Consider the following 27,232-nt stretch of genomic DNA (forward strand, 5'->3'; position numbering starts at 1 on the left):
CTGATTGAGACTCTGAGTGAAGCGTGCGTGCGGGAGAAAATGTTTACGCTGTTCATTTAACAATTTGCACATTATTTGGCCGTGTAATTATTCTAATTAGGTTATTTAAGGATCGAAATTTAGAAGAGTTGAAGTTGCCATAGCACTGACTGACACGTTGCTCCTATTGTATTAACATCAGTGTGAAGCGACGGAGATCCAAGAAGGCCAAGCTGAATGATTCTTTCTGTGGTTTAAGGATAATTAGAAAATTAACTCATTAGCAAATGATTTCACGACTGCAAGACCTCATTACGCATAAGTAACCCTCATGAGACGTAAAAAATAATCACGTTCAATAATCCAACCAAATTGTTTACATTTTTAATCTGACTGTCAGGTGTTTGCAGAAAAACAGCATCATAATCATGATCAATCTATTTACAAATCAAAAGTCATGTCTTCACTTGCGACATTGGCACTTTTGCTGTTTTGATGAGTTTTTTTTTTTGTTTTTTTTTATTCTGGAGAGATAGCCCGATGTTGATTCATTATATGAAGCAGCTATTTGCTCAATTTTAGCTGCGGTTGTAAAATGTGACACCTTGAGCATGAAATGTGTTTACCTCCCTTAAGATGGACCCCCAATAGGATTTGGTAAAACTCAAATTTGTTATTATCTAATGATACCTCATGAGGATAAGTGGCTTAGATAATGGATGGATGGATATCAGGCAATATTAGAAAACCTCAATGATCCATCCCCCCCATTTTCTATCGAGGGACATTCTCACGGCCAATTGATTTAGAATGCAAATTATAATTTTATGTCTCATTCATTCCGGTGCAGGTGAAAGGCTTGGTGTGCATCAATCGATGATAAACGGGAGCAGTATATACTATACGCCATGTAAGAAGGAAGAGGCTATCTGCATCTCTACACCCTCCAGGTCCCCGTCATTAGCCCACCCCCGACCACACACACATAGTCAAAGGTCTAGATTAAGACTGACGCACAAATAACAAAATCACCAACAGAGAGAAGTCCCACGCCAGCAAGTAATGGCCTAATGTTGCCAAGGAAACTCGTAGCTACTAAAAGATGTTTGGAAACAATACAAATCTGAGCGACATACACAAAGTCAATGAAATTTAAAGGAAACTCTGATATATTTGAATTTAGTGCCTCAAAAAAAAAAAAAAAAAAACACTATTACCGTGTTGATGTCTCTCAATATGTATATTCAAGAATTTGAAGTATTGTTTTTTTTTGTGGCTATGGAATGTGCTCGTGATGAGTGGGCCTGCAAGGGACAAACAAATGATTGCCACCTTGCAAGTCACACTTTCTGTCTTTGATTGGTTGTTTCTTTTTCTTGGGTGCAATGTTTACTTGTTTAGGAGGCACAAACTGGGGTCAGAGACTGCCTTTCTTTTTTTTTTTTTTTTACAAATCACATTTACAGCATCATGTCAAGTCATATTGACTGTTTTAACAAATATTCCCCAATGAAATGTTTGCTTTGTTTTTTATTTCAAATTCCTCCATTGGAGAATGTTTGACTCCATGATGGCAACAATTTCTTTTTCCATTGTTTTCCAGAGGTGGTTGACATATTTGGTTCCACCTCAGAAGACCTTTATAGCAAAACGGTTTGAATATTAATTGTGAATTACAATCAGATCTCAACTGGGAAAATGTGTCAGTTCAATGTAAAAGTGGAAATAGAAAACTCCTTGCATCTGGTTGTACTACAACCACAGTATGTTTAGATTTAGAGTTGCTACTTGGCAGGCGTCCTCTTCGAGTGTGCGTATACATCACCTTGATCTTTACAAGAATGACTGAATGCAATAACAGGACAGAGAAAGCATGCACGGATGTCTCCCTTTGTATGATTCATTATGGTCACACCACGTGAGGCATCCTCAGCATCCGTTCATAGACGCGATGTATTGATTCCTTCATTATTTTTACTCCAGCAAATACATCGGGGGAGGGATTTTGCATTATTGAAAACATCTTGTTGCTGTACGTTGCATGTTTTCATCTCATCTGCCTCCAGTGAGGACAGAGCAGTTGTCCTCATGTCACATATCTGAACAGTGCACACTTGATAACGGCTGCTGGATACATCTATTGCGCACACATGTATCTTTTATTCAATCTGACCATTGCTGCTCGGTGAAAAGCTGCTCAGAAATATCAGCAAGGGATTGCCGCTGACACGGTATAGTTTAAATTATAATGTGAGGATAATACTCGGAATTCTGAGGGGAAATTTGGGCCAAACATGATACACTTTTTCTTGAAAACTTTCCTTCATTAAATGTGGGGACTTCTGACAGTCACGCAGCCTTGTGGATCTTTTTCTTTAAGATTCAATGTGCTTTAGTCCGTTTGTTTTAATTGGACATTCTGGCCGATTTTCTGAAGCTAGATAATACTTTATAAACAGCACAAAGTGAGCAACTCGGCTTAATATTTTCTTTGGCTGAGTCAAACTCAAAATAGGTGCTGGATTAAGATTTTGAAAATGCAAATTGTTGCATTATTTTTAATTTGGTCAAAACGTGACATACATGATGTCACTGGGTCAGACGTTCACTTCATTCTGTAAACACTTCGCTATGTGTTCTATAACATACAGTTGTTTTATGTCTGTCTTTATCTAGGAATGGATTCTCCTCTTGTATTTTATTATTTTGTTAATTATTAGTTCTGTTCCATGTCCACAAGGATTCCTCTTCAAGTGTGTTGAAAAGTCACTTACCGCTGCAACCATGAGACAGTTAACAACCGTATCGTGAATAAATGGTAAGTGTCGGTATATTTTCCGTGAACTGTATGTCATTATTATTCACTGTACAGTAACGGATTGTGAGTTTGTAAACTAACTATAGTCAGATTACTGAGAAAAGTAACTCATTCGATAAAATAAAATTCTACTAACGTATCACTGACTTCTAAATGCCTTTTCACCGCAAAATGACTGTTCGGATGGTGTTGTCGTACCAGAGGCACATTTTGACTACTCACTGTCTCATTTCTCATAGGCTGAGCCTATTCCCGCAAATTTAAATGAAACTGAAAAGTGAAGTATAGTTTTCAATCGGGATCGTGAGACGTAGGTTTCGATAAAGGATGGACCAAATCCATGGTTGCCCCATCTCCTACCCAATGTCCTCTTTTGTGTGCTTGAGTGTTGTCAGAAACTCCCCAAGGATATTCGCGCACTATGGTTCTCTCTCATTGGTGCACTGGGGAACTGCGTTGATGCGCATGCAGTGACACTGTCGTGATCGCCGTAATAAAAAGAGAGGCAACGAGGAGAAAACAAGCACTAGAGTCAGAGGGAGGAAATCGAGAAGACATTTGATGGTGGATGCAACTCTGCCTATTTGATCAACTGCTGAGGTACGCTTCATCACAAACTTTTGTGATTGTTTCGATTGTATTTTTAACACACCATGTACACACACACACACACACACACGTTTGTATATTGGACTTTCTATTGGAAAAAAAGAGTTGCATACTTTTTCATCATCATGAGATTTACCCGACCCACACCATATTTATCATTCAGCCACTTCTTGTCCTTATGAGTATTGTCAGGAATCTGCTGAAGGATGGAGTGGTATGTCCTGGTGCTGATGCTGAGCTTGCCACACTCCATGCACGCACATTGTTCTTCCCAGTGTCACCAATGCTTGCAGCACATCTTCAAGCCGAACAGCGCCTACAGTAGCTTGGTAAGAAGATTGATTGGGAAGATTTCTCATGAAATGACCCTTTTTAGCTTATGTGTGTTATGGCTTGTCTTGAATACTGTACGTGTGGTTATTTTGATTTCCTAAAAGGGATGAATAGTCTAAAAAGGTAACAAAAGTGCAATTGTGTCATTTTGCAAGGGACGTGAGTCCATAGTTTCAATTTGAATTTGTTAAAATGACTCATTTTACATAGATTTTCTTGGGGTTACTGATTACATTGCTTTATCTCCTGCTCTTTTACGACTTGAAGGTGCACCTTTTCCACACTATTGGCAAAAAAAAAAACAAAAAAAAAAACGAATGCTTGATAATATATTTGATCTTCAATCTTATCTTTATTATGACTTCATTGCATTTTCATTAAGTGTACTCTGATATTAATTTATAAATACGTATACGTAATGTTGCTTTGTCATTACACACAGATCTGTACAACAAAAAAAGAAACCACTAGAGAATGATCAATTTCGCAGATTTTTTGAGAATTTCATTTTATTTTATTTTAAATACCACTGACAAAAAAAAAACACCAAATTCTAAATATCATATAAAGCACACTTTTTTTAATCAAAACCAAAAATATTCAGTATTTCTTTCGCCCAGAGCTGTGTATGATTTCTTCTTGGAATGTGACACTTGTCCGTGGTTGTGTTGCAGTGGTGCGCGGTGTTGTGTGAGGTTGAACCCGCGCTGTGTGAGCGCGCTGCGGGGCTGGAGGACGTGAGACACGAAGGTGAGAAGGCGCAAGAGGATGAAGAGGAGGAAGCGAGCAGCAAACAAGCCAACGCGCAGCTCATGAATCGGCTGGACCAGACCACCAAGGAGCTGCTGTCCTCCCCTTGGCGGGACAAGCACGTCGCGGAGAAACTAGCGGACTTGTTGAAGAAGAAGACCGGGGAGAGAGCAACACTCGAGTCGGCAGAAGAAGCCGAGGACAGCCGGGAGGGGAACGCGCTCCGCGGCTACGATCACGTGAAACGTTACGGCGGCTTTTTACGCAAGTTCGGCCCAAAGTCCAAGAGAAGCGAGGAGCCCGAGGAGCTTCACAAGCGCTACGGGGGCTTCATGAGGCGGATCAGACCCAAATTGAACAACATCAATTGGGACAAACGCTACGGTGGCTTCTTGCGTCGTCACTTCAAGATCTCGGTGCGCTCCGCCGAGGAGCCTTTCTCTTCCTACGACGACGACTTCAGTCGAGAAACGAGATGAACTGCTTGCACAGCGCATTTTGCTTCACCTTCTATTTAAATCCAAAACATGCTTGATGTACTCGCTGCCTTGTCTGTGCCGTTCGTCATTGAATTCGAAGTTGTTGCTTGTTTAATAAAACCATGAATAAAATAGACTGCAACTTTTGTCCATAAAGGTAAATAAAATGGCATTTATTCTCCGCCAACAATTTGGGGCGAATGTAAATATTTTCTCTCTATATGTTTTTTTTTTTTGTCGCGAGTGAAGATGGTCCAGAAGTTGACCCAAGATTTTGATTTGATATGATTGGTTCCGAGTTTCAAAAACGGAACAGAACAGTACTGAACGTAGAATATAAAACAACTTTCGCAAGAAGATTGATTGGGAAGATTTCTCACGAAATTGTCCTTTTTTATTTGTCTTAAAAATATAGAAAACAATGCGTACATTTTCACGGTACGCTTATACCCCAGTTTGAATGTCTATCGTGCCATCTTGTGGCTACGAAAAAAAAAAATCTACGAAGACCGTTTTATGAAGATCTAATTGTAGTTTCAACTGATTGAAGGTGGTTCCTTCGACATAGCACCATGAATTCAAGACTAGTAGTTTTGTCTATCCGTCCATCCATTTTCAATACTGCTTCTCCTCACAAGAGACGAACAATTCCATCCGCGCTCACACTCATACCTAGCGGCAATTTCGAGTGTTCTATCGAACTGTCGTGCATGTTTTTGGAATGTGGGAGGAAACCGGAGTACCCGGAGGAAACCCACGCAGGCACGGGGAGAACATGCAAATTCCACACAGGATGGCCGGAGCCGGGATTGAACCCACGACCGATGCTGTCTCTCACTGTGAGGCCACCGCGTGCCGTTTGTAGTTTGGTCCTTTTTTTTTTTTTAAAGAAAGAATCTATTATAAGCCATATCTAGCCCTATATTGCCAAACGCATCAAATTTGATACAAGAACTTCTGAGCCTTATTGCATCACCATATGGTAAAATCTTTCCTCAAAACCTTATTGTGTATACAATCTGATACTTGTCTTTTACCCTCTGCTGGCTATTTTTTTTTTCACTACAACAATTATGACCCAGTACAAGGAACAATCCAAGATGGCCTGCTTCAATGAATTCCCAACAGGCTGAATCAAGGTAAAAAAATCTCGTCATTTTGAAGGTTTTACTCTGAGATTTTCTTAGATTTGTTCACAAGAACTTAATCTGTCAAAGCAAGTTATAATTACTTATTTTTTTGCACATTACTATATAGTAAAAGCATGCAGAAAATGTATGTTCAAATTCGATACTACGGGTAAAAAGCTGAGTTTGGTGGTAAATGCTCATTTGTCAATATCAGTTTTTTTCTTGGTACAGTATAAATTATATTCATTACTATGCATGATACACATGTTTTAATCAATCAATGACACAAATTACTGATTAAAACGTGTCATTTAAAACAAATTGTTGTATTAAACAGACAATAAACCTATATTTCTGTATTTTTGATGGTGGAGCAGTTTTACAGTGCCAAAGATGTCCTTCACGTCCTTGATAGCAATTCAAGTGACATAGAAGAGTTATTACCTCTAGATGAGGAACTGTTACATAAGGACTGGACCCCCAGTGATGAATAAAGCTCTTATAGTAACAACGATGAAGATGGAATATCTGACCAGAGACTTGAAGAAGAAGAAGACAGCCAAACAACATCACAGACAACAAAGGATTTGGAAGAAGCAAAGCGAAAAGTAAAGAGAGGAGGATACAGACACATGCAGCTGCCATGTTTGACAAAAGAGGTGATCAGATGAGCACAGAAGAAAGGGGGTCCAACAGTAATACTAGCCAGAAGGAAAAAAAGTGAAAAAGAAGGCGTATCGATTGCGAAAGGCATAATTTACCCGCCATATGTTCAATTTTTGAACGCGCTGATGATGCCATTCCAGAAAGGGCCGAGTTTACACTTTAAGTGTATTTGAAATGGTCTGCTACTGAAGAAATTATATAGTTGGTTGCAGATCGAACAAACCTGTTCAGTGTCCAGAAAGGAGGACTGTCAGTCAACACAAATGGCAAGTAAATGAGCAGGTCCTTGTCATGTCCATGTTCATGGGTTTGGTTCAGATGCCCAATGTCAGAGTCAATTGGGAAATGGAAACCAAGTGCTCCAAAGTTGCTGATGTGATGGTGCAAGATCGATTTGATAAATTGCTAACATTGCTGCATTTTGACCACAACCTCAGTGTGTTTGAAGATGCAAAGAATAATAAACTACGGATCCCAAACCATACATTATGGAACCATTCAACAGATTCCTGGGTGGTGTGGATCATCTGGATATGTGGTCTGCTCTGTACAAATACAATACATCTTCAAAACCAGAAGATGGTACTTCTATATTAGGTGGCATAGTGTCACGGTTGCAATTTGGAAACATTCAGGCTGATGTTAATTTTGGTCGGTAATGCTGTTGTCATGGTTACTGTTGTCCATAATAAAAGGAAAAATTAGGTTGCCGTTTGACATAAGAGCCCAAGTTTGTTGTTGAAAAGTCCACATTTCTTTCATGGTTACTACATTTTATAATAAATCAAAAGAGTTACTGTTAAAAGTGGAAGTTTTCCAAACTAAAATACTGATGTTTTTGTTATATAATTTGAATGTCAGAATGGCACAAAATGCCCGTGGTATCATTTGTGATCCAAATATAAAATCATATTTACATTTTTTTTAAATTTTGTTGAAGAGCCAAATAAAGGTTTCAGATTCCAAAAATCTGGATTTTCTGGCCATTATTTATGGGGTCAGGCATTCTAGGGCTAGATACAAAAAACGTTTATAATTAAAAGGACAAAAAAATTACAACCTTTTCTGTTTTACTGTAATCATTTTAAAGCAAAAATTGTCAAACAAGTTTCTGATCTGATTCTAAAGTGTTGTGTAATTTTTTCTACCTTTTTGGGCAGTGGAACGGAGCTATTTACATGAATTAATTGAACCCCCACTTCATTTTATGAAGTGTAAATAGCTTACTAGATTGGTTCTTACACAGTTGAAAACCTTTAATTGCTTTTTAAAAAAAATACTGGGCATCCGTGCAAAACCATACGCCACCATTTGATTATGTGATGCAACTTTTTCATATGTAATATGCACTAAAGCATTTATTACATACATTAAAATGTCCAAATCAAATATTTCATGTTGAACACAAATATATACTTACAATATATATATATATTTTTATTTATGAGCAATTCAGACTATCAAACAAAAAGGAGTTAATTCAAAACAAAACATTTTGTTGGTCGTCAGAATAAGCAGGATGGCAGCATACTGGCAGACAAGGAAATCAAGCAAGAGGAACACGGCACAGGAAACACCGGAGGGATATCCATGAGTGTGTTGATATCTTTTTCTCTTGGAATGTGACTGTTAACCACAACATGGATACATCTTTGGTTGAGGCACTTTTTGAGTTCCCACTCCCAAGGTCGCCAAAAGACGAGAATCCTTCACAACAATGCCCGTTACTTGGTGAACAATGACAAAATTGAAGTAACTGCTTTTCGAGGAACCCACAAATTGTGTAAATAAAATCTGTGCGCAATTACACTATCCGAAAAAAAAATTCTAATTTTTTTATCGAGGCCACATGATGACATCAGCGCACTACTTTTGTCCAAATAAAGTTTCTAAACTCATTTCAACAGATCCATGGCACCAAGATGCGGCAAAATGGTGGCAATGCAATACTTCTACTGCTTTTACCCAAGTGAAAATATAAGCTTTTCAGAAAATAACAGAGGACAAGTTTTTAAAAAAAAAAAAAAAAAAAAAAAAGAAAAGCAAAGTTGCAAACGCCGAAATGCTTAAAGTGGGGGTTCACTGAATAACCTTTCACCAGTTATGAATTACTCTATATGGATGAGCACATGCTCAATACTGCAATGGTCTTAAATACCTTCTCTAACCAAAATGTTCTCATTTCAAACAAAAGAAACAAAAAGCAATGTGTCCCTGGACAAATGAAATGCTCATTTGCCATCATTGCTGCTCCACCAGCTGCTGCATGTCATCCCCTCTCATCTCATTATGCTGACCTTCTTCATTTTCACCAGCTTGGATTCCCTGTAGGAAAATGTCTGCGGTTGTTGCCGTGGCGTCCACCACAGCAATGGCGCCAACCGGCTGTGCGATGCTCGTGTTTTGTGCGGTGGCCAGGCCCTGCAGCGTCACCAACTGGAACTGAGGACTGACCATTTTGACAAAGGTCGAAGAGACCACGGCGCCCGTCTCTGAGGACGTCCCCTCTTGACCCGCCACAGTGGAGAGCACTGTCAGGTTGGAAGCGTCGGCCGCCAGCTCCGAGCCGTTGAGCGGCGAGGTCAGCAGAGTGTAGCCGCTCAGGTTGGAGGCCGTCGGTGCTCCTGCCACAGTAAGCAGCTTGCCGAACGGAACGGCGCTCAGCTGGCTGAGAGGCAGAGCGATTTGTGCGGGCGCGGGGCCGATGGACACCGGGCTGGAGGCGGCACGGCTCATTCGGGAGCGTTTGGGTGCCGGGGCTGCGGGCGCAGGGGTGAGGTTCATCAGGACGTTGTTGAGGTATTGAGATTTACTCTTCAGCTCCTTGGCCCGCTTCCTGTGCTCGTCACACTGCTGCTCCAGAGCTGTAGACAAACACGATAGACGCAAACATTAATAATGTTTTTTTGCAGGAATCAGCATTCATCTATATCACCTTCCAAATTACACTGGTCAACATCTTTTTACTTTTTTTTTTTTTTTTTTAATTAAAGATGCAAGTAAACTTTTCAAGACGATTTTTTTTGTGCTGATTCCAAATCTGCCCGTTTTTTTAAACATTAGGTTTTCCTAATACTACTAAGAATAAAATATGTAATTATAGTATTGTATTTAGTAATTATTATTTTCAGCATTAGGTTGAGCAACAGATAGATTTTTTGTTCCTGATTTGTCATAATTTAAAACAACAACGCATGGTAAAATCAGCATCGCCCAAGGTTTTATAGGTCAAATTTAGGTCAAAATAAAAAGAAAATGAAACTATCTCAGAAAACCTGATATGTTTGGGGGGAAAAAAGTAAAAACATTGTTTTTAAATCACTGTCAGAACTACCTTAAGGGACACAGTCATCTATGAATATAATTTCCCATTAACCAGTGTTATTATGCTAATCTTATTTTTTCAGATTTTCTAGTCTATGCAAATGCAACTCAACATAATTTTCAAGTCATCGCCTGTTGAATGTTTTAAAACAAACCACCCAAAGATAACTTTTCTTTTCTCAAAATGTAGTTTTTGTTAAAATGTTCCAAATTATTATGCACAGCAGTGTTACAAGACATTTTATAGGTTGTAAAATAACTATGAGTTCTTTGTTCAATTTGTAGCATTAGAAGACTGTATTTGCAGAAACCAAAAGTTAGTATGCTCAAAAAAATCATTGTTTTTAAACAGTTGATGACCTGAAAATTATGCTTGGGCTCATTTGCATATACTATAACATAATTTAAGCAATTACTGTATAAGATCAACATTCCTGTCATATCGGTATCATTCATTTAGATGTTTTTCCGCAACATAAAAAATATTGATTCAATTTGTTTCAATATAGACTGACCAGCAAGGCTGCTGGTGTACTGCTCTCTGTAATGGTCCATCTGGCTCTTATGACTGCTCAGAACCTTCTTCACCAGATCTAGCATCCCAAAGTTGTGCACGATGCTGTCGAGCAAAGCAGCATCTAGCAAAACAAACCACTCAGTGTTAAAAGTGTCAGCAGGTTGTGGCAATACTTGCTCAAACGGCTCATCTTAAGCCACGGCAAATTAAGAAACAACCGATTCACTGAATCAGATTCTCACCTTTGACCTGCAGTGATGGCTCACACACTCTTTCGTGCAGCCCCTTTAGGACCTCTTGAAGCTCCTTCTGGAAGTCCTCAATCACCTCCTCCAGAAGCCCCGCATCCTTCAGTGCACGCCAGAATGACACGGCATTCTCTGCACACACGAACAGAGTAATCCAAAACGGTCACTCCCAACCACCATTTCCTTTTCCAAGTGAATTGGCTCGAAGATTCAGAACCACCTCCAACGGCTGTGACCCCCTCCGAAGGTCCCTCTGGCCCATCTGGGTGGGAGTCTCCATTCACTACAATAGAAACACGACAATGTTTCAACAAACTTGTTTGTCTGTTTGCATGTTTTTAATTCAGATTAAAATTAAGCAAATTAGGGAAGTATAGAACAGTATGGCACAAAGCAAATAGGTTGACACAGCCAAAAATTACTTAAGTGGACCACAGTAGTAAAAGAAAAAAAATAAAACCTTCATCATACACAAGTACTGCACATCTACCAGCACGCTGCAATACAAAAAGTGTGACCATGTATGAGAGTTTGAATCTCCAGATATTATTCTGTCATGTCCTGTTTAGAAAACAAACAAACATGCAAACCAACAACGTAAGACCAAGAAAAAGAAGGGGGATGTTGAGGAGTCCTTTGCATGGGAGCTCCAGCCAGATGCTGTGACCCTAAATCTAACATTCACAGACATTGACAACTACTTAATTAGTTAACCTACGAATCAGATCTAAGGTAGACCTAATAAAGTGGAGCATCCAAATTCAAGGCATGAGTCCTTGAGGCTTGTTCTTGTGCGCCCTGTTGTTAGGCATGTCAGCGGAATTTTTTGTTGAGAAGAGAAACTGGCGCGGGGATAAACATTTTTCTAACTTTTCAGGGGAACTCAGAAAGAGGTGGTCATGAACCCTAAAATACATACATTTTTACTCTTTTTTTGCTCTCCACTTGAGAAAAAAAACTGTTCTGCTTTTTCAAAACTTGAAAGCTAAATAATAATAACGGGCATGTGCATGTCTACACAATTAAGGAACCAAGTGCCAAAGCCTGTTCAGTCTTTTATGAACATCTACGATTTGATCAGCCATTCAAGTACACATCTTTGTATAAGCTTCTCAGATAAATATGACTGAATCTGACATCCAAGGCCATTTGGCACCTTAGCGGTTAACCTAATCTCATAGTGAAGTGTGACGGTTAAGAACTGATTGTTGGTACAGAGGGTCCTGGGTATAAAATGGAGTTCCATTTCTATGACGATGTGACATGGCCTGAATTTCTTTGCAAGTCAGGTCATGAGCCGAACCCAATGCAGTTTTTAAGTCATAATTACAGGAAATATTTGGATGAAAAACATCTCGGCCTTGAGCCTAAAACAATCAAATGAAAAACAGTAAGTATGGTGGGAAATGAGCAAGTGCATTCTTCTGCCATGTGACCACATACCCTTGCTGCGCCAACCAGTTAATTTCACGCCATTTGCAACCTCGAAAAATTGTGTTGGTACTAGGGCTGGGCGATATGACCTAAAATCAATATCGCGATAAATTGGGCAATTTTACCTCGATAACGATAAATGCACGATAAATTCCCCCTGAGGACCAAAATCAAAATAAATGCAGAAAATGCATATTAACTGCTTTTTTTTATTGACCAACTGGTACACATTACTTTCAATGAAAAATAGAAGTACAAAAATCATTTGAATAAACATTCAAAATAGCTTGCTTTGCATGACTTGAACAATGTCACAAAGAACAGGAAAAAAAGGGTACCTCTCACAAAATCTTTTCCTGCAAATAGATTGTGCCGAGATGGTGTAATGCCATTTGCAAATGCTTAGATTTGTGTAAAGGTATCTTGTAAACAATCTAAATAATGCCATGTGCAAAGGCACTAGTCGCCTGTAAACAAAATGCTAAATAAAATGAAAAAAAAAAAATCAATGGAATGCCAGTGCCAAACAAACGCGTGTGCTTCATCAGTAAAATGTGCCGTCTCGAGTACTCCGGTGCGCAGTCGCCACTTGTCGTCTATGTACTGCACATTTCAGGCTCAAACAGGGATGCATGTTGCGACTCGACCACAAGTCGGATGTGGATGCAAAATGCTCGACATGTCTCCGCTCCCGTCCCGATGTTGTCCATATCGGGAAGTGCTGTTTGCGGCAAATATTTTCGTACCTCTTGTCGGCTACGTTCCTGAGGCGTTTAAATCCTGTGCGCTCCACTGTAACTTCAGGAGCTCTATCTTTAGCTATGTGCTAGGCTATCCCGTCCACCACTGAGACGTTCTCTCGTATGGTTTCGCCTCCGTTAGTGAGCTGTTGTCACTTGTCCAACCTTGCTTCTCACTTTGAACTTTTAGCACAAGCTCCAAGTCAACAGCATGGTTGTGTTGTGGGTGGTGAAAAAGAAAAGGTTGGACGCGCTGTTTCAGGTGCTTACGACGCACTTTGTAGTTCATGTTCTTTTGCGCAAACATCGTCTTTATGGAACCCAAAAAATTTCCAAACGACAGATGTCGAATTTCTTTTTGGGACAAGCGCGACAAGACCAATTTCAACTAACGTTACTTCGTCTTTAGCCGTGTCAGCCGCTTCTGAATTTGAATCGCCAGCTACGAACGCGTCTTGTGTTTACATTCTTCTACAGCGCCTGAGTCACGTGACTACATGCGCTGGAGCAGATTTAAAGAGGCATGAACATTGCCGCAGACAGAAAAGACTTTCCTTTTTCATTTTTTTTTTAGACACCGAATTTACCGACAAGGGCAAAATGTTGTCGGTCATTCTAATAAATTTCGGTAACGGTAAATTTTCGGTTAATCGCCCAGCCCTAGTTGGTACCGTTGTAAACCAAGGACACCATGTACAATTTTGTCTGACTATAATTTGGTTGCCTTATTAGTTACAAGAGGGACAAAATACAGGAAATGGCTCACAGTACTACGCCACTACATTGCATTCTATTGACATCCACCAAGGGCAAAGTGTTCACAATAAACGTGCATGCATGTGTGTGTTAGCGGGGTCATGACAAAACTCCTTTACACTTGCACATTTCCATTAAGGTCTGTGGGCAGGTGGGGCATGATTCACAGACCTCCACCAAGGCCAAACAAACACACGGGAACAAAAACACCTGTCTATACTGAGAGAGTGGATGGAAAACTGCTGTCAGGTTAAAGTTTGAGGGCATATATACGGCACAGTACATGCAGTGTTTGAGGTATTTTTGAAGATACACGGGGACAAGGCAGTAGGGGGAGGAGAGACCTTAATGCAGCACATCGCACAATTACAGTACATGCTCGAGGCTTATCGACTTACAGTATGCAGTGGATGAGGTGGCAGCAGCCAGGTCGGCAGACTGGTCGGAGGTAGCAGCCAGTTTAACTCCCAACAGGTCAATCTTGGTGCTGCGGCAGGTGTTGGAGCAGACCTTTGCATGATGGTAGAATTCTAGCTCGCCGGAGTCCATGATTTTCCTGTGGAATAAAAGCTTGCGGTTACACATCATGTTTTGATCGATAGATCAATCCATCTCTCTCTTTCTCTCAAACGATCAATGGATAGAATCATTTAAATGCAATTGACTTGGATGGATGGATGGATAGACCTGAGCATGGTGCCATTGAGTCTGATGGCTCTTTTCCAGTCCTTTAGTGTAGACTTGCCTGCGAGGCAGACAAACTCCTTAGGGCTGATGAGCTGGTCATTAAACTGGAGGAACACAAGCATGAGGAGCGCATCATTAAGTACAGAATTCATTCTCATCAACACGGACCAACACGCTTGGCCATTATAATGTTGACCAGTTTAGCAGGGTACCGAATTATCTTGAGTGACCTGCTTGGACAACAATCAAGACTGACAACCATAAAAGTTAAAGCTGTTCAATATTTAGGATCACAAATCTGTGTGTGTGGGAAACAACGAGGTCAGACAAGTCACGTACTCTTGTAATTAATACATGAAAAAGCACAATAGCCAATTAAGAAGCGTCCATAAATTCACGCTGGTGCCAGCCACAAACAACTAGTGGCGTTGAGTGTAAATAAATATTCACTCCACTAAAATTGACAATAAGAAGTTTGCCACCACAAACCACGAAAGCTAACGGTGAGCCTAGTTTCTCTTTACTACTAGTACTTTTTCTTCTTTTTATCTTTCAGCAGTCTGAATGCCCTGTAGTCAGTTAAATGTAAGACTGCATTAAAGACTAATTAGGATTTGGCTAACAAGTACCTGGACACATTTCACATTAATCCCGGGACAGACAAACTTCTTCCACACTAATGTGGCTGTGGCATCTCCACACGTGATGGGGTACAACACATCAGCCTCCTCGTCCACTTCCTCAGTTAGCTTCACTGCAAACACAGAAACTCAGTCAAACCCATGAAGCCAAAGTGGAACAAAATACAGGATAACTTGGAAGGATTATTTTATCAGTAACTACATTTATTAGAAGAACTGGTTGTGATTTTGATTCCTGTATGTCAACAATAAGAAATCCAAGAATTACGCAAAAAAAAAAAATTATTATTGAATTAAAATATAAGGTCATAAAATGAATGTTATAGTCAGTAGGACATTCAATAGCTACATTACATTTGGGGGTTAGACTTCATTATTAAAATAGAACATATTCTCAAACATCAAATAAAAAAATGGTTGAGATACTCTCCGGCTAAATGGACATGACATTCAACAGCGTATTCAAACTACTTTACCAATGACGGCTTCTTCGTTGGACAAGGAGTCTGTTTTACTTGCATCATCCGTTTCCACTTGAGTGACTGGAAGGACCTGCTCTCTGGAAAGACACACAAAATGAAACACAAAAGGTACAACAGTATGCATCATTGCTGGTGATTGCTTTTCACACTGGAACAAACCCTTGCTGATGGCTAAGCTGTGCAGCTACCAGCATTGCTTTATCCTCCTCTGCCTCAGAGAGGCCCCCAACGGCTTCCTCGGACATCGTCACAATCACGACCTCACTCATTTCTGGCATTTTCACCTCATCTGAGGCCATGATGCACAACTGAAGCACAGGTAGGTCGTAGGTAGATTAGAGGGGGAGGGAGGGAGGCGGGATTTTTTGGTTTACTGTATATTTTTTTTAAATGTAATTGACAGTTAATATAATATACGTCAAAACTACAGCTAATACGAAGATTACGTGGTGTTTCGTCAACAAATAAACAGAATGGCAAAGAAGTGAAGGGCTAAAATCACTTCCTTTATTACAATGAAAGTTATTTTAACTATATCTTACCTTGTGTATCACTGATGTTTGCCAGTTAGCAGATATCTCGTAGGGCTAATGCTAGCACAACGGTAGCTCCCGGTCGCTTTAAACTTGACCGTTTATTTAGTTATAGCGGGAAAACAACACGTCAGCCAAGAGAGCTGGTTTCCATCCAATATAATAAAGCCACCAAATGTTTTGAGTGTCCTTGAAATGAAAAATGTCCATCTTCCTGCAACTTCCTAAGTATACATTTTCAATGCGCAGCTGAAGTTCCTTCTTCCCGACTTTGTTGCGGTTCGGAATCTAACATAATTGGTGACTGTCGCCACCTATTGTCGAGTTAGTGTATTGAAATTATTTCCAAATGGAATAGTGCATTTCTGTGAAAGCGTATTGAAGTCAATTGAAAAGTAAAACGATTTTTGGAGTGATTTTATGGGATGGTTGTTGTTTTTATTCATCTTTTTTTTAAATATTCATGTATATTTAGTATTTTTCTGTTCCTTTGAATGTTTTTATTTCCTGTCATTAGAAATATATATTCCTAAAATAGGGGGAATATTCTAAAAAAAAAAAAAGAGAGAAAACAAACAATTAAAAAAAAATCTGAAATAAATCCCCAAAACTGAAAATATTTTTTCCTGAAAAACAAACAAAAGATAACAAGGAGATTCACAAAAACTGAAAAAACAACCCCCCAAACAGAAAAACTATCATTTTGAAAAGTGGCAAAAAAAATCTGAAAAAAATCAGTATTCAAAAAAACAAAAGTAAATGCGCGTGTAGGAAAAGGGGAAATGGGTCGGACAAACGGAAAAAACATTCCCAACAAAAACTGGAAAAAAATACCCCGGAATTTTTTTTTTAATTGCCCCAAATGAGTGCGATGTGGAAAAACGCTTCCATGGATTCTAAACCAATTGATGGCGCAAATCCACTGATGCAGTTTGTAAACACCGTTAAACCACGTAGAAGAAGACATTGCGGAAGTATTGACCAGGGGATGTCAACAAATATCTGCACACTGAGCATCTTGTTTCTCTTTTCTGTAAACCGGAGTAGCAGATGTAACGTGAAGCACATGAAGCGGCTCCGTCCGAACACATTAGCACTTTACCATGGCTAACGCTGTCTGGGCAGATAAAGTACTCCAGCTGGTCCAGCGAATGAACAACTTTTATTTGCCAGGTAAATGCTTGACGTCATGTTGCGTTAACACAACACCGGAACGCGTCGGACTAACTTGAATTCCTTTCGCAGGATCTTGTCGTGCCAATTGTCTTCGTTTTGAGGTTGATGGAATCAAAGTTGGTTGGATTGTGCCGCACGTAGCCTCGCTTTTGTCACGCTACGGAGATGTGTTTCAACCGCCACTTGGGGGCGCGCTGTCACTGTGCGACAACCTGGACACTTACGACAAAAGGTCCGAGGCAGTGGATGTTGTTCTGTCGAACCTTAGACGTGATCCTTCACTGCGCTGCCTCAAAGGTTGGAGAGATGAGGTGAGACTCGTTCCAGCAGTAGTCGGCCATCACTGCTATCATCAACCTACAATTATAATATGATTTCTCATATTGGTTAATAGAGGTGGGTGGGGGGGGAGATCTTGTTATTAGAGAACCCCCCTATTAGATATTACATCTACTGTGAAACACTTAGTGTTGCTTTTTCTTCTCCCAGATGTACAATGTAATGAACAAGTTCTCAGACCCTCCAGTGATGTGCATGGAAAGAGCAGCTACCAGTAAGTCAATCCGCTGCGTCGCTGCATGTGTCCTATCTGATGTTCGTTCTGTCCAACAGGCCTTTTCGGCGTGAAGCGTTATGGAGTCCATATCAATGGTTACACCGTTAGTGAGAGCGGGGATGTCTGTATGTGGCTGGCGCGGCGCTCTCCCACCAAGCAGACCTATCCTGGACTACTTGACAACATGGTGAGTACAAACGGAGCACAGCAGAGGGTCCCTCTCCAACACAACATCACACGGATCGTTTTTAAACAATCGAGCCAACTTAATCCAGTGAAACTTACTATTTTCATTTGTTATTGTTTTAAAGAAAATCCCCAAAACATCAAAATGTTAAATAGAGGCAACAATTAAATCACAAAGCTTCCACCGAATGAGGAAACTGAAGTAGTTTTGCCGCAATTGTGCAACACTTGTCAAACATAAGTTCGGTGGTGTATTTGTGCATTTTGGCATCTTTAAATTGGCTAAAATTATGTAGAAATTATAGATGAGGTGGGGATGGACCATTAGTATTGATTTGTGATTAAATTGTGTCGTTGAAGGCAGCAGGTGGTCTGGCATCTGGCATGAGCATCAAGCGCACACTAGTGAAAGAATGTCAGGAAGAGGCGTGTATCCCAGAAGCACTTGCAGTCAAAGCCCGCCCTGTATCCACAGTAAGGTAGGTGTAGACCCTTTTCGACACGTTTCAAGAATCTAAATTAATGTTCGTCTTAGAGATCCAGTGCTACTGTCACCATCAAAGCAAATTCATGAAACTCAGGTAGGTGTTCCAAATTATTACGGTTGACAAGCAACAACTTGACTTCTGGTGTTTTTTGGACTCTCAAGGAAGGCTGGACACTCCAAGGGCCCGTAGTCATGCATAAAGCACCTTGCCTTTGCAGTAAAAAATAAATAAATAAATCTAAATATATATATATATATATATATATCTAAAAAAAAATATATATATATATATATATATATATATATCTAAAAAAATATATATATATATATATATATATATATATATATATACATATGAATAATTCCCATCAATTGCATCAACTGCTTGGGAAAAATGGACAAAACGAACATTTTGAACACTGTAATGACGTACGGTATTTTTAGCCTACAAACTATGTCCTGTACTTGACATTGAAGACAAATGAGTAGCCCTGATTACTTGCAAAATTCTTTACTAGCTACACTTATGAAGATGGAGAGGGGGTGTTTTCAGAGAGCCAGTTTGTCTTTGATTTGGAACTTCCTCCTGCCTTCAAGCCCAGAGTCGGGGATGGGGAAGTGCAGGAATTCTACCACCTGCCCATAGAGAAGGTGAGAGTATGACTCGTGACTCATATATTCCAAAATTTACTATGTCTAAAGGGCAACCCTAAAAGATATAGGATTTGAAGATGATGTTATGATCTCTTATAAATGCATTTTTTTCTTCAGGTGAAAGAACTGCTGGCCACTGAAGGATTCAAACCTAACTGTGCCATGGTGGTCTTGGATTTTCTCATTCGACATTCTTTTATAGAGCCTGACAGAGGTTAGTCACATCCTTAGAATGGGTTATGTACAAATCCAACGCGTTGACCTGTTGAACTAATTCTCCATGTGGTTCTTATCTTCTCAGAACCCTTTTACCAGGAGTTTGTTTCCGGACTCCATCAAGCCTTATAGAAAGTATTTACAATCAAAAAGCTCGTTGTAACTACCCAGATACACGCTGCCCTTCAACATTCAGTCATGATAAATGTCTCAAAAATGCATTGTCTGTTTGTTTTTAAGATGTGGCATAAATTTACAAAACCATTGAAAGTTGTGCTGCTGATCACAAAAACAGTTCAATATAAAAATACGATTGCAATATAATCTCTTGAATTTATATCTTTCTAGGATGTAATAATGCTTGGTTTTAATAATTTTATTGGAATTATTTTAGAGGATTTTATTGTGATTTTGTAGTGTCTTCATTTTGTTTCCCTTTCTGTAATGTTTTTAATATTTTATGTAAATCACTTTGAATTGTCTTGTACATGAAATGTGCTATACAAATAAACTTGCCTTGCCTAATATACTTGTAGTATCGCACACTACCACAGTTCTATCACCGAAATATTCATTATTCAAAGGCTATATTGTAGGACCAAGTCACAATTTTGACATGGTGTTTTTATTGATATTCTAACACATTTACCCAATTTTACCCTATATGAAGACCACCATACTAAGAATAAATATTCTGGTTTAATAAAAATGCCTCCTCACAGAAAATTTAAAAAACAGTACGGTATATTTGTCGTGAAGAATGAGCTGTCATTTTAGTGTCATTGATATTAACCTTGCAGTAAAATACAGTCGAATCCGAATCGTTCGAATTACTCACCTGGTTGTTTTTGCTCAGAAAGAATTGGCGTGGTTCTTTCGACAGCAATTTCAGTGACTCCCTGATAGGGGGCGCTGATGACTGACTTGGTGTGAACTGTGAACCAATAAGCGTCGACTTGACGAGCACTAAGTCAGTCATTGGGCAGTTTAAAATGCACCGCCATTATATGCTACCGCACAAACGCATTTTCTTTTGCACTCCATCTCTCGCACACACGGTAAGATTTTACGTAGATATATTTTTATCATCTTTAGCTCCGCGGTGGCGATTAAAACATCAACAACTTTGTAAATAGTTAAACGATGATTATTTATTTAACATGGTTCAGTATTAAGAAACGACCTCTTAGTGCAACTATAGCAAAAGTTTCACGGAAGACGCTCGGGTGCTCAGCCCGTGTCTTCGTCTTGCAAGCTTTAACGTTTGCTCAGGTCAGATACTAAGTGATCTTTTGTTGACTTTTGAGATCGTTTGTTCAGTGGGCATCTGCGCGCTTTCGTTGAAATGGCCGATGACTGCGTCCGTGATCCAGCGGGCAGATATGAATTCGACGCGCCTTCCCACGTCGTCGACTTCGAGCAGTTGGACGAAGAGCCTTGGGATCAAAACTGGTTCGGTAAATTGGCACTATAAATTGTTGATTCGTCTTTTACAAACCTCGACCCCTTGTTGGTCGGTTGACAACAGCAAATTGTGATTGAAAATGGGTACCCCCTTAGTTTTATTTGGATTTATGCTCATCAGCTGACAATCTTCCAATAAAATAAGAGTATTTTATTAATTTGGCAAAAAAAAAAATGAATGTGCGCTATCCAAATTATGGCAGAATTACTTATGTTGTGAAATATTTTGCAGGACAAGATATTTGTGTGTTGTTAAAATATACTGTATGGCTCAACGAGGCATTGTTCAGTGCTTGACAATAAAACGAGATTGGAAAATTCTGATCGGCAGCTCAGGCTTTTTTAAGAGGGGATCGGCCAGAAAATTGTGATTGGGCACTCCTATAAATGAAAAAAAAAGTGCCAAATAAGATTGGCAACTCCATGAGTTTTAATCCTTCTTCAAAATTGAAGTGTATGAACCTTTATACAATATTTCTTTGGTAGTTTGCTCTTAGTCAAAATGTGTTAATATTGACTTGTTTTTGCAGATCAACAAGCTGTTGCTCAGACGCCTCTTGCCAACCCTAAACACAGAGCCACTGTGGGCCCAATGAGGATTGCTGTAACAGACACTGGTTAGTTTTGTTTATGTGTCTTAGCTTTTCATAATGACAGGGGTGCTCATAACCGTTTAGCTCTGGTTCTCAAAGGAACACCGGAGATTGTTTGGTGCTTTTCATTCCGCTTATAACCACGATTATCTTAAATAGCTTGTATTAGATTTATTAAAAAGTGCAGAAGCACACACTGCTTTAAGGTGGTCTGTAGATGCTGGTTAATTTCTCAGATTGTGACATATTTTCAAGATTGATCTCTGTGGAATTCACATCTTATGAAAACGCCACTATCTGGAAATTAGGGACACCCTCAGACTTCACCGAATCACACCGCTTGGGTGGTTGTTCACACATGTTCTGGTCACGCAATGCAGGCATGTCAGAAGTCTCAACAGGAGAATTGTGGCACCCTGAAAGAGGTTTAAGAAATTGAATGGGAAAATATGCTTCCATGTGCCCTGTGCAATTCATTTACAGGACAGTGACAAATTACAGCCCCCTTCTCAATTCTTTGTTTTTTTTTTTTTTTAAGTTTGCCCCCCCCCCCCCCCCACAATTATAAATATAGACTTTTATCTGTTGTTTCTTTGTCTCATCCCTAATAGTTTGCTCAATGTTAAACAATGTGACACACTTCAATCTGGTGTGCTTATGTGCACCCCTGATAACTGATACATTTCTGTTTCCTAATCTGAATGTTGCATGTGATTTTCAGTTTCTAAGACTGCTAACTCCACACCACGTGACTGCGGCGCTGTGCCAAAGATTCAGACCAGCGATGAACCACGCAGGTGCCTGTGTAATGATTGTGTGATTTGAGACATCCAAAACTGCAGACTTGCATTTACTTCTTGTAGCTGGAATTATGTTATTGTTAAAACTGACTCACATTTGTTCTTGTAGATTTTCAAAGCGCAAGAGACAAGTTGGTTCATCCGCTCAAAGTTCTAAAAAGTCTAAAAAGTAAGTGTCATTACATCTTCATTTTCTCTTGCACCATTGGGTAGTAAACGAAGGGCAGAAAAGCTCGGTGCGTTGACATCTGAGACAACTTTCATTTGTATGCCGACATATTGGAAGGAAAATGCTTCGGGTTTTTAGAGCTACAAGCTCACTTGATTTTTACCAACTCCCCATCGAATACCGCTGCAAAGAATAAAAGGAAGAACATATTTTAATTGTCTCAGTTATCTTGATTTTTTTTTTAACCTTTTGTGTATGGCTGCAAATAAAATAAAGAAGTAAAATATTTTATTCATGATTTTGAAAATTAAAATCTATCAACGAACTACCCATAAAATTCGACAATGTCAATTTAATTACCTTGTATATTTATACATATTGTCTCTGTCCTGTGAAAAACACTTGCGTCCCTTTCTTCAGATTTTTAAGTTTTTATTTTTACAAGGCGTTTCTGCGTTACAGACATCCAATTAATGTGAAAATTAGAAAAAAAACAAATCCAAAATGTGACTTTTTTTCCCACAGGACAGTGACATTATATTTGTTTACAGATTATAAATAAAAATATTCTCAAGCATTTTCGCCTTCCTAGAGAACCCCAAAATGTCATGTTTTCTTCCACCATTAATAGTGCATCGTCAATGAATGTCACAATTGTAAAGCAGCTGTCAAACTAACTGGTCCATTTAACACTGGAATTAAATTGCACGTTGTTCTAGATCGGGGGTCTTCAATCCTGTTCCTCGAGGGCTGATGTCCTGCCCGTTTCCCACCTCTCCCTGGTGCAACACACCTGAGCAATCGTTATCGAGCTTCTGCAGACCTTGCTGATTATCTGATCATTTGAATCAGCTGTGTTGCGGCAGGGAGAGATGGAAAACCTGCAAGACACCGTCCCTCGAGGAACAGGATTGAGGACCCCTGTTATAGATGTTTTTGAAAGATGATATTCACATAAAGGTATATGTATATATCAGTCATAATTTTGTTTCTGTGCCATTTAACTTGAATAGTGCGGAGAACAACGATGAAGCGCAGCAGAATTGTGATGGAGAACCTGAATCGACTTCAGCTGAAGGTCTCCCTCAAGAACCTTCCACATCAGTAAGTGACGTCACCTGCAAGTCTTTGTAAACACGGTCATTGAAATTCATGTTTTGTCAACAGTTTCCTTAGTCACTTGGGTGATTTTATTTTATTCATTTATTTTTAACATGGCAAACTCTGTTTCGCTTGGACTCATGACTTTTCTCCTTGCGAGGTTGCTTCTTTTTGATGATTTTTAGCCTGCTATATTCAATGATATATATATATATATATATATATATATAGCACTAAAAAAATCAAACATGACGTAGACACGAAGGAAAAGCGCCACCTTTTGACTTGGGCATGTTTAATATCACGGTGGCCAATCAGGATATTGGATGGTCTTTCATTTGTTTTAGTGCGGACATATTTATGCTTTTCACACGGTGCATGGGGATGTTGGCGTGTCATATATCATAAATGATATGTAGGAGGCGATTTTTACAACCAATGTTCAGCCCAACCCCCGCATATGCCAAAGCAATGGACGATAGGAACGGGCTCCTGCGTTTGAGTCGCGCTTGTACGAGGAGATCCAGCAGTATTTCTGTTTAACATTTATAGAAGGCACAAGAACAGTTTGTTGGGTTGCGTCGAACCAATGTGGAACACGTTCGGTACTTGTCTTCTCAAATGTTTTATTAGGCAGATGTGCTCAGTGTTGCCAGACCTGGGAGGATTCTAAGGAGCAGCAAGAAAAAGGTGATCAGCAACCCCTATGTACCAGTGGCCGAGCACATAATGCAGTTACAGAAGCGAACACCTCAACGCTTCCGCGAGCTTAGTCGGCAAGAAAGAGCCAAAGGTGTGGCAGTTTGTTTTATCGTACAGTATTTCTTGAGTGGCTTTGTTTGAGACTCACCTGGGCTTTAAAATGCTTCGAACAGGGCCGCCCAAAGCAAAGCCCCAGCGATTGCGACTCACTCGGCCTCAGTCCCCAAAGTTTGCGACAAATCTGAGGAGCCGACCCACCACTGTGAAGAGTACCGCTCAACTGGAGGCCGATAAGGAAGAAGAACTTAACAAGTAAGATCAAAATTAAAGGTGCTCATTTCAGTCTTGACTGAGCTTTCAAATGCAATTTTCCCATTATCACAGTTCATTGTTCGTACCAATTCGCATTTTTTATTTTTTTTTTTTTTTTGCCTTTTTACATGCTACTTACTGTAATGCCCTCACATGCTGTAAAATAGACCCTCAGACTTTGATGCACTTATCATCCATTTATTGAACGGCAAGTGAAGAGTGAAAACGCAGTCGTTGCACTCGAGCAGCACCTGCTGTCTATCACACCTCACACTCTGACACTCTCGTGCAGACTTGCCATCGTCACACGCACCCCACTAAGCCATTCGTCTGAAATAGAAGACTTTTTTTTTTTTTTTTTTTTAAGACTCAGGACATTCGAGCCCTGGTGCACATTTTATTTTTTTGCATAGTAGGGTAATGGAAGGGCTAAAAACAGCTGGCTAAAGGAGCTTCTCTAAAACATGGACACAACATGCATCTTTGTCTCTGAACTTTATTTTAAGGTCAACTTTCAAAGCCCAAGAGCTGAACAAAAAAATTCTCGAGAGAAGAGCGGGTGTGAAGAAGCCGGTGGTGAAGGCGCCCACTGTACAAGAGGCTTTCACCATGCATGTTGAAAAGAGGCTTCAGGAGAGGCAGGCAACCAAACCCCAAGATGAGCGGCAGTCCACTTTCAAAGCACAAGAACTGCCCAAGAATATTCTGGAAGGAGTCGTGGTGAGTTCTACTTCTTCAGAAAACTATAGACTATTTCCGGCGCAATCAACTGGACTTTTAGATCAGGGGATGTCGCTGGTATTTGTCAACTTTGAGATTGTTTTGTTATTTAAGCGCTACGCAAATAAACTTGGCTTGTTGTCAACAGGGTGTGCCAGAGAGGAAAGTGAAGCAACCAACTGTGCCACATTCGCCAGCCTTCACTCTCTCGAAGAAAGATCGTATTGATGTGAAAGCTGAAGAAGTGGGGACCTTGTGTACAGTGGATGAGTGGAATTCCTCCTCCGCTTCGCATGGAATGACACTGAACCCCTCTTTTTCAGGTGAAACCTCTCCCTGCGATCAAGCATACCCCAGTTCCTCAATTTGGGATGCCATTCCAGCCCGTGCTGCAGGAAAAGCGGCACACAGAGGTGTGTCCTTTCTCCTTTGAGCAGAGGGAGCAAGAGAGGAAGAAACTTAAGGACATCAGGGAGCAAAAGGAAGAAGAGGTGAGATGGATGAGACCTTTTGCCCTCCAATAAGACTTCTGTTCCTAATAGTTTGAGGGGCGTGGGGAAAATGTCACCCCCAGGCTGCAGTGTTCAAGGCTCAGCCACTGCCACATTTTGACAAGATCAGTCTCCCTCAAAAGAAGAAGCTGGAGGCCACAAAGCCTGAGCCCTTCAAACTTCTTGTGGATGAACGTGGCACCGTCAAGAGTGACCGCTTGGAGCAACTGGTACGTGAGCATATGCAGCCAACACTCACACAATCATGAATACGCAAATGATTTATATTTATTTTTTTGTCTATATTATCGGCTGGTGAAGCGACAATATGTAAATATTTGTATTGGGGCTTCAAGGCGTTTTTCTAAATTTCCTTGGTCCACTATGAGGAAAATGAACAGTTAATTCTGCTGTTTATTGTGAAATCCTGTTTGCCTAACTGTCTGAGAGGGAGTCAAAAATGGAGCACACGCCATTTTTGCCATGATTAGTTCGACAACGTTGCTAAGCAACAATAAATTGATAAGGTTCCGAGCCCATATCCAATTTCTACTAACATCTATTGTACTGATTTTATTTATTTTTTTCTTCTTTCCTCTTGGGGTAGATGAAAGAGGAGCAGAAAAAAATAAAGGAGGCAGCAATATTTAAAGCCCGGCCAAACAAAATCACCCAAAAAGAACCTTTCCAGCCAAAAAAGGAAGAGCGCGCTGGTGTGGGTAAGCTGTTTCATGTCTGTTTCTGCCGTTTGTGAGGCCTTATTAACGTGATGAATGAGGGAGAAAGCTGAAGATTGAGCAATGCTTCACCAGTGGACCCTCTTGAGTACTTGAATTATTATTATTTTTTCCCCACAGTTGTGGATTCCTTCGAGCTGGCAACAGAGCGACGTGCCCGAAACCGTGATGAGTTTCAGCAGCATCTTTGTGAGAAGGAGGCTGTCGCAGCGCTTCTAAAGGAGAAACTGCGGCAGGAGGATGAAGAGAAGCAGAAATCGGATATCACTGAACTTCGACAACACCAAGTGCGTATAAAATTCATCATTTCCTTTTTGGGGGTCACGGGAAAGCTGAATTCTTTCCCAGGTGCCTTTTTATTTATGAATTCAACATGCAATTCTAATGAAAAGTTAAAACTTTACTTTGTGTTATTTTGCGGTGCCGTGTAGTTCAGATGTCTCGTCTCTGTCCGTGCAGGTCCACAAGGCACAACCCATTCGCCACTACAAGACTGTGGAGGTGAAGAAGAGTGACGTTCCACTCACAATCCCACAGTCTCCAAACCTTTCTGACCGCTTCCGCTTATAATTGTCTCTCTTTTGTTTCTATTTCCTTGTTCTGTATGTATTTGCTCTTTATTGCATTAAAGTTCATTTTAAAAAAAAAAAAAAAATGCATGTTTTATAGCCTTATATTACTCAGTCCCTTCTGGTGCCTGTAACGTTGAACAGCATCACAGGACCCCAAGCTGTCATGTCAG

At 40.0% G+C, this 27,232-nt stretch overlaps 4 protein-coding genes across 6 annotated transcripts; 3 read left to right on the forward strand and 1 right to left on the reverse strand.

The window, feature by feature from the left end:
* Positions 1-3,309: 3,309 nt before the first annotated feature.
* Positions 3,310-6,040, forward strand: pdyn (prodynorphin). Of its 2 annotated transcripts, none has more exons than XM_088291133.1 (3): positions 3,310-3,397; positions 3,599-3,735; positions 4,414-6,039. In XM_088291133.1, the coding sequence occupies exons 2-3, from the start codon at positions 3,613-3,615 to the stop codon at positions 4,966-4,968; spliced, it is 678 nt and encodes a 225-aa protein (XP_088147259.1). In that variant the 5' UTR covers positions 3,310-3,397; positions 3,599-3,612; the 3' UTR covers positions 4,969-6,039. The 2 variants fall into 2 exon arrangements, with proteins under 2 accessions (XP_088147259.1, XP_088147260.1); XM_088291134.1 differs by having other exon boundaries at positions 3,311-3,397; positions 3,590-3,735; positions 4,414-6,040.
* A 2,135-nt stretch (positions 6,041-8,175) lies between these two features.
* gmeb2 (glucocorticoid modulatory element binding protein 2) lies at positions 8,176-16,431 on the reverse strand. Its single transcript, XM_088291130.1, has 10 exons — positions 16,136-16,431; positions 15,753-15,901; positions 15,588-15,670; positions 15,100-15,224; positions 14,471-14,574; positions 14,182-14,339; positions 11,074-11,136; positions 10,848-10,985; positions 10,604-10,726; positions 8,176-9,628 (listed from the first exon to the last, which is right to left on the reverse strand). The coding sequence occupies exons 2-10, from the start codon at positions 15,890-15,892 to the stop codon at positions 9,006-9,008; spliced, it is 1,557 nt and encodes a 518-aa protein (XP_088147256.1). The 5' UTR covers positions 15,893-15,901; positions 16,136-16,431; the 3' UTR covers positions 8,176-9,005.
* tpk2 (thiamin pyrophosphokinase 2) lies at positions 15,718-19,962 on the forward strand. The gene is made up of 9 exons (XM_088291131.1): positions 15,718-15,912; positions 17,174-17,299; positions 17,372-17,613; positions 17,792-17,855; positions 17,915-18,045; positions 18,405-18,523; positions 19,050-19,182; positions 19,303-19,399; positions 19,487-19,962. The coding sequence occupies exons 2-9, from the start codon at positions 17,230-17,232 to the stop codon at positions 19,531-19,533; spliced, it is 903 nt and encodes a 300-aa protein (XP_088147257.1). The 5' UTR covers positions 15,718-15,912; positions 17,174-17,229; the 3' UTR covers positions 19,534-19,962.
* A 372-nt stretch (positions 19,963-20,334) lies between these two features.
* On the forward strand, positions 20,335-27,145 carry tpx2 (TPX2 microtubule nucleation factor). 2 transcript variants are annotated; one of them, XM_088290838.1, is made up of 15 exons: positions 20,335-20,459; positions 20,709-20,858; positions 21,396-21,482; positions 22,180-22,255; positions 22,368-22,427; positions 23,441-23,531; positions 24,162-24,321; positions 24,404-24,542; positions 25,049-25,262; positions 25,411-25,506; positions 25,586-25,753; positions 25,837-25,983; positions 26,361-26,472; positions 26,611-26,777; positions 26,950-27,145. In XM_088290838.1, the coding sequence occupies exons 2-15, from the start codon at positions 20,747-20,749 to the stop codon at positions 27,058-27,060; spliced, it is 1,740 nt and encodes a 579-aa protein (XP_088146964.1). In that variant the 5' UTR covers positions 20,335-20,459; positions 20,709-20,746; the 3' UTR covers positions 27,061-27,145. The 2 variants fall into 2 exon arrangements, with proteins under 2 accessions (XP_088146964.1, XP_088146966.1); XM_088290840.1 differs by having other exon boundaries at positions 24,404-24,539.
* The last annotated feature ends 87 nt before the right edge of the window (positions 27,146-27,232 follow it).

Source organism: Idiotropiscis lumnitzeri, chromosome 3 (assembly GCF_059441095.1).
Source record: "Idiotropiscis lumnitzeri isolate Australia: NSW breed Sydney's pygmy pipehorse chromosome 3, RoL_Ilum_1.0, whole genome shotgun sequence".
Classification (NCBI taxonomy): domain Eukaryota; kingdom Metazoa; phylum Chordata; class Actinopteri; order Syngnathiformes; family Syngnathidae; genus Idiotropiscis; species Idiotropiscis lumnitzeri.

Coding starts and splice junctions, on each gene's coding strand:
- tpx2 (XM_088290838.1), top strand. CDS start 20,747: ATGGCCGATGACTGCGTCCGTGATCCAGCGGGCAGATATGAATTCGAC. Junction 22,428..23,440: donor AGTTCTAAAAAGTCTAAAAA/GTAAGTGTCATT, acceptor TAACTTGAATAG/TGCGGAGAACAACGATGAAG. Junction 25,754..25,836: donor GGGAGCAAAAGGAAGAAGAG/GTGAGATGGATG, acceptor TGTCACCCCCAG/GCTGCAGTGTTCAAGGCTCA.
- pdyn (XM_088291133.1), top strand. CDS start 3,613: ATGGAGTGGTATGTCCTGGTGCTGATGCTGAGCTTGCCACACTCCATG. Junction 3,736..4,413: donor ACAGCGCCTACAGTAGCTTG/GTAAGAAGATTG, acceptor GTTGTGTTGCAG/TGGTGCGCGGTGTTGTGTGA.
- gmeb2 (XM_088291130.1), bottom strand. CDS start 15,892: ATGGCCTCAGATGAGGTGAAAATGCCAGAAATGAGTGAGGTCGTGATT. Junction 15,671..15,752: donor CAGCTTAGCCATCAGCAAGG/GTTTGTTCCAGT, acceptor GTGTCTTTCCAG/AGAGCAGGTCCTTCCAGTCA. Junction 10,727..10,847: donor GCCATCACTGCAGGTCAAAG/GTGAGAATCTGA, acceptor TTGTTTTGCTAG/ATGCTGCTTTGCTCGACAGC.
- tpk2 (XM_088291131.1), top strand. CDS start 17,230: ATGGCTAACGCTGTCTGGGCAGATAAAGTACTCCAGCTGGTCCAGCGA. Junction 17,614..17,791: donor TCAAAGGTTGGAGAGATGAG/GTGAGACTCGTT, acceptor TTCTTCTCCCAG/ATGTACAATGTAATGAACAA. Junction 19,400..19,486: donor TTTTATAGAGCCTGACAGAG/GTTAGTCACATC, acceptor TTATCTTCTCAG/AACCCTTTTACCAGGAGTTT.